This window comes from Triturus cristatus, chromosome 11 (genome assembly GCF_964204655.1).
Source record: "Triturus cristatus chromosome 11, aTriCri1.1, whole genome shotgun sequence".
NCBI classification, from domain to species: domain Eukaryota; kingdom Metazoa; phylum Chordata; class Amphibia; order Caudata; family Salamandridae; genus Triturus; species Triturus cristatus.
Genome location: NC_140594.1, coordinates 820,362,909 through 820,373,028, shown reverse-complemented (window position 1 = coordinate 820,373,028; position 10,120 = coordinate 820,362,909). Strand labels below are relative to the sequence as shown.

General features: G+C 44.0%; 1 protein-coding gene across 1 annotated transcript in view; it reads right to left on the bottom strand.

The window, feature by feature from the left end:
• Positions 1–304: 304 nt before the first annotated feature.
• Positions 305–10,120, bottom strand: part of LOC146785483 (thiamine transporter 2-like) — an 826,847-nt gene continuing 817,031 nt past the window's right edge. The window contains exon 6 of the mRNA XM_085633336.1: positions 305–1,569. Within this exon, the coding sequence (XP_085489462.1) occupies positions 1,387–1,569 (183 nt within the window). The 3' untranslated portion in view covers positions 305–1,386. The remainder of the gene's footprint in view (positions 1,570–10,120) is intronic.

Genomic DNA, 10,120 nt, shown 5'->3' with positions numbered 1-10,120 from the left:
AGAAAACTGGGCAGATGATGGCTCAAGCAATAAAGATGAAAATCCACAGGTAGAACTAACTCAAAAATAGTAGGATGGATTTATAAAGTGTTACTTGGATTATTATTTCTACAATTACAAATTAAATACACATTTATTGAGCTGTCACATGGTATTTATTGTTTGCAATTTTTATTAGCACTAACAAAATAACATTTTCTCAGATATATATCTATCTGGTTATTGAAATAAAAACCTATACATAACTCTAATACTAAACGTATCCTATTATTAAACTTCAAATAAATTATTACTATGCCTTGCCATTCCATATCCTAGGCCTATATCATTCCAGAAAAAAAAGTTACTCACACTTAGGAAACTCACCCTATTATGCAGTAGTGTATACTAAATCTACTTCTTTCATTGCTACACTAACGCTATACTAATCCAAATTAAACAAAGGACTTGTACCTCAGAGGACCAGAGAAGTATTTATAACATTAACTTTTGATATCAAGGAAAAAGAAGCTTTTTTCTTAGCCGCTATATCAGAGTGCTCTGGTAAACTGGCTGCACGTGCTGATCTGCTATGTGACTTCACAAGAGGCACCTACTATGAGACCCGAAAAGGTGAAGAGGTGGACCTAAGGTAGAATTGCTGGCCCTATAGGTGGCATTGGTGGTTAAGGTTGCCATCCTCTTCCATTCATGCCTATCCAGTATTTGATTCATGCCCTGACCCTCTGTCTTGCAAATGCTTGCATATATTTCTCCTGTAAAAAGGTGGAGAGCAGGGAGATTTCTACAGAGTTTTAAATATGTACATTGAAATAAGGAATTACACAGTTATAAAGGCACAGGCCAGAACAGATACAACTGCAAGGAACTGAAATAGAAATAAAATGCTAAGAATGAGATAGCAAAATCAGGAGCCATAGCATGAAACAAGATTGGACTTCTGGTAGGGGAAAGTAATACAGTACGAGATAAAAGAGGTGGCTTTGTATGTGTTTTCTGAAAGCAAAAAGGGTGGGTTCAGTTCTGATGCTGAGACTTGAAGAGTTCCATGTAGCCGTAGCAGTCGCTCAGGTGGAAGATTGCCTTTAGGAAGGTGATGTTCTGAATCTTTCGGACTGCAGTGGTAGTGAGGGCTGGCATTTGAGTCTTCTAAGTCCATCAGAGTTGGAGACCAGCATGTAGGAACGAGGATGATTGTTGTGTTGAATAGTAGTGGATGGAAGGCAACACAATTTACATTTGATCCTTGCATTCATAGGAAGCCAGTGGAGCTCTTTGAGTTTGTGGGTGACGTGATAAACATTTCTTGAGTTAATGATCAGTCTGCTGATTGTGGCATTGCACTGAGCAATGAAAGAGCATGTTGTGTGGCACTATTGTACACAGCTACAGTTGTGTGTCGATGTGAGTTTCACCTGGCTCCACTGATTCTTGGATCTTAGAGTTTGGTGGTGGATCATCTGTTAGCTGTTTCTTTTTCCTTTTACACAAAGTTGTTATAATTATATATGTGCTCCTTAGTAGGAAAATCCCTGCAATAATTGCAAAATAGCAGCCATAAACCAGAAACTGCAAATGAAAAAGACATGATTATTTCTATGCACAAAAATATTTTATTATAATTATTATATAGAGTTGGTGTTGTAATGCCCCTATTAGCAGAAAACTGCTTGCTCCACACTATGCTTTGCTTAAGACCTCACAGATTGCATCACTTATAACATGTTTAATGACATCATTAAGGTCAATACTGATAACATCTGAAATTACACCATTGATCACAACATTGGGCTTGGTGGGGGCAGAGTTTCTAGTTAGGTCGCTAAACTATAGCTGTTGAATTTCGCAATTTTTAATTTTAAATTGTTATATTTTAATTGACATTTGCACCTAACTATAACCTCACTTTAACCTCTTGTTTTTTATTGAATATATATAAATATATAGATAATATATATGTACATTGTGGATCCTTGTCCGCTATCAATGGTCGCAGAAGAAGTAGGCTGATTAGGCATAGGTGTGTAGAGTGCTGAGTGTTCGATGTGAGGATCTCATTAAAACCATACGCAACTGAAGTGCAACCATCTGATATATTGGTATAGCTACTATCACCGTCCTGAATAAGCACACAGAGAAAGATCTGATGTGGCAAACTCATTCGTTGCATGGTACATTTTTCACCTTGTTTGAGGCTATGTTACAAACTTACTTTAGAGAATCAAATCTACCCACTCAGTAGTGTGTTTCACACATCTAGAAGGGGTTATATCAGGATGTCACACAACTTCCTTATGCAATACCTCCTGCCATGTTACCGACACAATCCACATTCACGCCCTGTTGTTTCCCTAAACTGAAACACATCAGTGGTCTAAGAGTTATGGGAGGCATTTTAATGGGTTTATTTTATAGGGTCAGTTTGTGCAAAACAAAGGTATGACTCTGCCATTGAATTCTACAGTATTATTCGGTTTTGAAGACTCCTAGCAGGATTCCATAGCCAAAAGGTAATGGGTAGACCCTTGGTCATATGCTAGCACCTGCACTAGATGTCGTGGGTGGAGCAATTCTGAGAGTCACCCACAGGATGGTGGCCCTATATGGTGAATAATGTGACTCAGTGTGGGCCCCGTGCTCAACTGTCCAGCTCTTAGAGTCTGAACATCGCCTGTCACATTGTGAAAGACAGAACAGCTGAAATGTTTCCATACACTCTGGGTCTTACAGGCTAATTCACGCTCTCGGAACATTGTGGCCAATACACACTTAAGGCATGCCCATCAATTTACCTGCCAATCACATAATATTTCTCAGTATACCTACAGCAAAGTCCTTCCCTTCCAGTCCAAGAACTTGCCTTCCTGATGCTCAGCTAAATCTGCAGGTATTTCACTCCCTTTTCAACATATTAGCTTTCCCAGCTAAAGTTACCAGGAGGATCATGTGCCCATTACTCAGCAAAGAGTGGCATTTAATCATGAGACACCGTCATGGCACTCGCCTGTGTATTCCCTACTTACCAAGAGACTCTGGCAAAATGAATGCTTAGAGAGTGCTACACCTTTTTAAAATGTCTGCAGAACTGCTGTCTTGAGAAAACAGCAGACTCCTCAGATTGCTATACTTCTTTATAATGACTTATCAAACAGACACTTTTTGTCAGGCATATAATACTAAAAGGAGGGCCTCAAATCCCATTGAAATAATGTGTGGTAAGGATGTGGCCAGGGATTTACAAATATATTTTGCAAGGAAAAAGGCAACATTCTGCATAGGCTAGCATAGGGAACAGCAGTCAGAGATCAACACTAAGTGGGAATGCTTAAGTGAGCGGGGAGGAGGATTTGTTACAAAGCCAATCTATCAATCACATACTCTACTGCCTGGGAACATCCATGTGAACAAGGGGGCAAAGTCTACTGATTTAGTACTCAATTGCCAGGGAAACTTGTAAGAGGGGGACAAATTCCACAAAGCTCAACTTTATTAGGTCTAGCCTAGACAATGTTTGTGCTGTCTCTTCGAGAGATGTTGTATTCTGTGTTGTGGGCTTACAGCCCACCCTCTGCTTTCATTTGTCAGTGTCCTTTAAAAACCCTTGCTTCTAAGTGGTTATTGTTCCTATTTGTTCCTCTTTTTTTGTTTCTAGTTCCTTCCCATGGAGAAGGCCCCCATTTCTCGCAGGCTTCCACTTGTCTCATCTTAGTTACTTGCTCAGGGACCTTTTTATTTTTACATCTAAAGCTGAGTTTTTCCCGAATGGCTGTGTTTTGACTATCTACTAGCTTTTCTGTAAACATGGCTGTCAATTGTGGTGTTATTCCTGACTTCAAAGTGAGAGGATCTTCCCTCCCAGTTCCTGCGCCACAAGTGTTGGTTGTTTTTTTTCCAGTCATCCTGACTGCTGCAAATAGTTTGTTTTGTTTGCAAGCTGTCTGTCGTGTTCCCGATCCCACCGAACACACGAGAAGCACCAGATCGTTTCAGGTATTCTTTATTTCTCGTTTGCTTGTCTCGTGCGTGGTCCCTGACCTCTCGCCCTGAGGTCCTGCCCTGGAAATGTGTTTGTTCGCCCCTGTCCCCTCCCCTCACCGGAACTGGTGTCCAGTGTCCTCTGGCCTCTGCTCTTTGCCCCAGGGTCCTAGTGCCCCTGGTCTGGGCATGACATCTCCCCCCTTGTTACAAACAATTATTTTTTTTTTCTTCGCTTCTTGTAGTTAGAGAGAGAGAGAGAGAGAGCGAGAGAGAGAGAGAGAGTCTCCACAGACCTCTGTCTTCTCACATTTCTTCAATTAGTCTTTTTGTTTTCTTACATTCTCTTCTTGGTCGTTGCGTTCTGATGTCTGCTGGAGCTGTCTGCACGTGTGTCTCTTCCTTCAGCCCATGTATTGGCAGCTCCTCTTCTTTTGATTTCAATTCTCTGAAGTGCGAGCTGTTGTGAGTAATGTGGTATGGCCCTGCTGAAGCCGTTATCATTGGCCCTTTCACTCCTGTCACTGTCAATGGGTCCCTTGAGAAAAGACTGTCTGATTTTCGCACTTGTCTCTGCCGTACTACCACGGTGTCTCCTTCTTCTATCTTTGTGCTTGCCGCGTGTCTTCTCCGATCAGCATATGCCTTCATCTTTTCTTTTGCTTCGGTGTCTCTCGTTGCTATCTATTGTCGCTCCATGCTTTCCTTTTCTTTCACTTGTGGCAACCTCGTCCTGCTCGATCGCCCCAACACCAGTTCTGCGGGGCACCTTCCTGTGGAGCTGTGAGGGGTATTTCGATAGTCCCTTAGGACCGGGCACAGAGCTTGTCCTATTGAGATCTGCGTCAACTTTGCTCTTTGTATTGCCTTTTTGATTGTCCCCATGAACCATTCTGCCATCTCATTTGCTTGTGGCCACAGGAGAGTTATTCGTCGATGATTGATCCCAAGGTATTCCATGAACCTTTTGAATTCCTCGCCTGAAAATGGGGGCCCATTGTCCATCTTCAGTGTCTGTGGTGAGCCCCATGCTGCGAAAACGTCATCCAGGACTGGCAGTGTTGCGTTTGCTGACGTTGATGCTACCTGCCTCACTATTGGGAATCTGGAGAATTTGTCTATTATTACCAGCAAGTAATTTCCTGTCTCCAGAGGTCCATAGAAGTCAGCCGCCAGTTCTGTCCACACTGCCTTTGGTAGTTTGGACATTTGCAGTGGCTCCGGCTTTGATGGGGGCCCTGTTACTTGGCAGATGTGGCAGTGCATCACGATGTCTTCCACCATGTTGTCCAGTCCCGGGAACCACACTTTTTCTCGTAGCATTTTTTTTGTTGCCACAATCCCTCGATGTGACTCATGTGCTATTTCTACTGTCCTTCTCCTCAGAGTTCGGGGTATTACAATTCGGGTGCCTCTCATCATTATTCCATTTTCACTTTCTGAGAGTTCTTCGCTGATCTTTTTGAACGCAAGCAGTTCTTCTTTTCTCACTCCTTCTTCCCAGCTGTTGTTGTTGTTGACGTGCCTCCACCTTTACTGTTTCGTCACTTTCATTATTGCTTGCATGGTGAGGTCTTTCCTTGTCTCCTGTTCCAGTTCTTCCATTGATATCGTTGCCGGTGTGTTGTGTTTGAGTGCAAAGTTTAGGTATTCCTCCGCCATGGCTGTTACTTGAGATGCTTGTGGCAGGGGGTGCCTTGACACATAATCAGCCGGATTGTGTTCCTTCCCTGGTTTGTGTATTATTTTGAAGTTGTAGTCCATTAGCCGTATCCCCCACCTCTCTATCCTGGGTGGTATTTTTGCATTTGGATTTCCGTATATTGTTATCAGTGCTTGGTGATCTGTTATTATTGTGAAAGGTTTTCCGTAGATGAACATGTGGTAGTGTTCACATGCCCATACTACCGCCAAGCTCTCTTTTTCCGGCTGAGAGTATCCTTTTTCGACATCCGATAGGCTTTTGCTTCCATAGGCTATTACATGTCTTGGGGAGTCTTTTCCTGTTGGTGTTGCGCCAGTATTGCCCCTAGCCCCACTGGGCTAGCATCTACGGTCAGTTCAGTGCACAGCCTTGGATCAAAGTATGCTAGGTGATCTACTGCCGTTACGGCGTTTCTGATCTCCTCAAACGCTTTGCTGCATTTTTCAGTCCATGCAAAACTTTGGCCTTGTTTTGTTAATTCCCTCAGCGGTGCACTTACAGTCCTGAAGTCTTGAATGTACCTTGCACAGTAGCTGGCCAGGCCAAGAAATGACCTCACTTCTGCCACATCACTTGGTTGTTGTGCTCTTTCCAGCGTTTTTACCTTGTTGCGATCCGGCCGCATTCCTTTCTTGGAGAAGATGTGGCCGAAGAATACTAGTTCGTCTCGCTCCAGCTCACATTTCTCATTATTTAGTGTCAGACCCGCCTGCTCTAAGTGAGAGCATACCTCTCTTAGGGCTTTGTCGTGCTCCTCGTTTGACTTTCCAAACACCAGGATGCCATCGCTGTAATTCAGGCTGTTTTTTACCGGCCTTATTACTTGTCGTATTGTCTCTTGAAATATTTCCGCAGCCGACGATATACCAAAGCTCAAACGTTTGTATCTGAACAGGCCTAGGTGTGTGGAAAACGTTGTGATGTATCAAGACTGAGGATCTAGTTCTAGCTGGTGGTATCCCTTGCACAGGTCTAGTTTAGAGGACCGCCTCATGCCTGTTAGACAGCTGATCATATCATGAAGGTGCGGTCCGGGATGTATCTCGCGTTCAATTGCTTTGTTTGGTATCCTCATGTCGACACAGATTCTTATTTTTGACGTATCTTTCTTTGGTACGGCCTCGATCGGTGACACCCATGGCGTTGGTCCTTCTGCTGGTTCTATGATGTCTTGCTTCAGTAATGCATCCAATTCCTCTTCTACCTGCGGCTGCAGGTGTATTGGTACCCTCCGATGATGTTGCGCTATCGGCCTTACTGTTTCATCAATGTGTAGTGTTATTTACCGCCCCTTTAGCTTCCCTAAGCCTTGCAGTAGTTTGGGGTATTCATTCAGGATGCTTCCTTTATCTGATACATTGTAAGTCATTTCAAAAAGACCCATCATTCCCTACTAGGTTTAGGAATAGGCCTAGTTGCTTCGCTGCTGTCACATCGGTCGCTTCCATGTACCTTTCAAAACGCCTGATCCATTTCTCCCACCGTATTCCTGCTTGTGGCTCTGATGGGTTAAATGGTAATGGTCTACGATATTGCGCACTTTGTCTTTCTGCCATCCTTTTCTTTTATTGCTGCCTTTTCATTTGCCTTTGCCAAAGCTTGTTTTCTACTTCTGGAGTTTATTTGTTTGTCCTTGCCAGTGCTTGTTTCCTCCTTTCGGTGTTCTATTTGGCACTTTTTTTTCTTTGCCTGACCTCAAAATGGCCGTCACGCTGTTCTGTCTTCTTATTGGTCTGTTTGCCTGACCTCAAAATGGCCGCCGGTGGTCTCGCAATACTTTTTTTTCCAATCGGGGCGCTGCCTGACTTCAAAATGGCCACCTGCTGTTTCTAACGCTGATTGTCCCTCTTTCTGCCTGACTCCAAGATGGCCGCCCTTCTTCTCGCGATATTTCGCGCTTCAAACGGCTCACAGCGCGCGTTCACTCGGCTTTCCCAGTCTCCTTACCGGGTGGTGCAGGACAGTCTTCTTTCGCTCAATGACGGTCGGGGTGGGCTCCCGCGCCGTGTCTCCTTGTGTGGCCGCACACACGAGCCAGGGTGGGCTCCTGGTCTCGATGACGGTGTCCTTCGACGCGACGGACCGCCGCTCTTCTTTCCTCTGCTGGGCACACGATCACGCACCTTCGTCGCCAGTTGTCGTGTTCCCAATCCCACAGAACACACGAGAAGCACCAGATCGTTTCAGGTATTCTTTATTTCTCGTTTGCTTGTCTCGTGCGTGGTCCCTGACCTCTCGCTCTGAGGTCCTGCCCTGGAAATGTGTTTGTTCCCCCCTGTCCCCTCCCCTCACCGGAACTGGTGTCCAGTGTCCTCTGGCCTCTGCCCTTTGCCCCAGGGTCCTAGTGCCCCTGATCTGGGCATGACACTGTCCGTTAATATGCATATTATATCTGAGCCTCAGTGCTTCTTTTTGAAGGCTAATGAATCCCAGACCTTCTTTCCTGCTGCATCCCCTAATGCCTACATTCAGCTCCTGAGTAACCTGACACACCCCTCAAACAGACCCTCTCTCCTAGGCATGTCACACGGTCCCCATCCCCTACACCACTGCAAGCTGCAGGAAGCAAACTCCTGGCCCGTCACATTCCCACCCCTCTCACTGGAGGCCAACTGACAAGTTGTGGGTAGGGGGCGAGAGGGGCATTGGTGAGTAGCAGACCAGTGTACAAAACACATGCTTGCGGAGTTCTTTTCTCCCTCTTTTTCTTTCAATTTAAGTTTTACTGGATTGTTCCACCCTGCTGCAGCACACGAGGGGCGTCCAATAATTATGGGCACATGAATCTGTTAACGTTCCAATTAGTTTGAACATCGATCTGTTAAAGATTAATGTGATACCGAGCTTCTTGTGTTTTTCTGAGATTGAGGGAGCTGCCTGGAAACCAATAAATTATATTGCTGCAATTCGTAAAAGAGTAAGAATGCATCCAGTTTAAATTGGATTCTAAATCAGTTCCAGCACCCTGCATTTTTGGTGAACCCAAGTTTAAAATCCAAGGGTGAATTTGGCAATGGGGAACTGAGTGGATGTAGGACATGGGGCAATGTGGATTCAAATCCAGTAAAGTGAAATAATGGTTGTTTTTTATCAAACAAACCTATATTCGTGTTACCCTTGATTTTTCTCCTGGGCTATGATAGACCATTCTGGGTAAAGTTTTCTTACAATTTAGATGCAAGCCTGTAATGTGTGAAAGCATCAATAGTAGATTTCCTTCCGTTTTAATCTGTTCATCCAGCTGGCATCACCGTAATCTCACCCAGCCAGCTAATAGGCTTTTTTAAACGTCCTTGTATCACCTGAAGAACCCATAGAATACCACTTGCTGTGAAACGGGAAATTATAGAAAATATTTAACTTTAAATAGCTTCTATAGTTTCGATACTATCCTGCCAGATAAAGCGCTTATTCAGGGTTGGGGAATTGTTTAACCCTTAGCATGTATGGGGCATTGTGTCCCTAGACAGCACAAAGTCTGCGTAGGGTGAGCAAATGTAATCATGCATTTGCAAATCACACCACAAACGTATACAGTGCCATCTAATGCCACCATTCTAGGAATATGCGCTAACTTGAATATTAATGTGCCCTATTTGTAACAGTGAAAGCTAGTTCCAAAACGATGGAAGTCCTACAGCAAAGCCTTGAATGTTGCAAAGCCTTGTGCAGTGATCCCTCGAACAACGAGTCAATACAAAGCATTGCAGGTGCACATTTTGATGATGTGTGGAACAGAAACATGAAAACACATGGCTCCTTATATAAGACAATTGAGTGGAGGCTTAGTTGTGTCAAGCACCGGAAAATACAGTTCTGTTAAGTGCAGTGTCTAATTTTCAAATTAGAAATGTTCATCATGTTTGAAAATATCAAACATTAAACGGATATATTTCTTGACATTTAGGTCACATATTACATATCTAATCTACACCTCCTTTCTCCCACTTTACTCACACACCCATCCTAAATTCTAATCCCCAGGTAACATTATACCCCTACTCCTGTTGCTAGCACCATCCATTTCTGTATGAGAATCATTGCTCCCCTCATACCAACCTAAATACTAAATATCTTGCTTCAATAACTACTTTACCTACCAGTCCCCCTCTGTATTTCGTTGCAGACCTCACAGCCCTTGATTCCTTAGCAAAGTCATCCAACTTTAATACCTAATTTGGAAAACGTGATTGTGTGACAGACTACATTCCTTTTGCCAGCCGTGGTCGGTAGTAGGAGTAACTGCAGGGCGGTGACGTGGGGAGGGGGAGGGGCAGGGTGGGGGGTAGTAAACTATGGATTACGGAGGTTTACAGGTAAGTTAACATATAAATTAATAAAACGAATTTCGTTGCGTGCACTGCATCCCCAAATGCGATGCACGTCACCGCCCTGCAGTTACTACTACTACCGACCGCGGCTGCCTTTTCCAACCCTAAG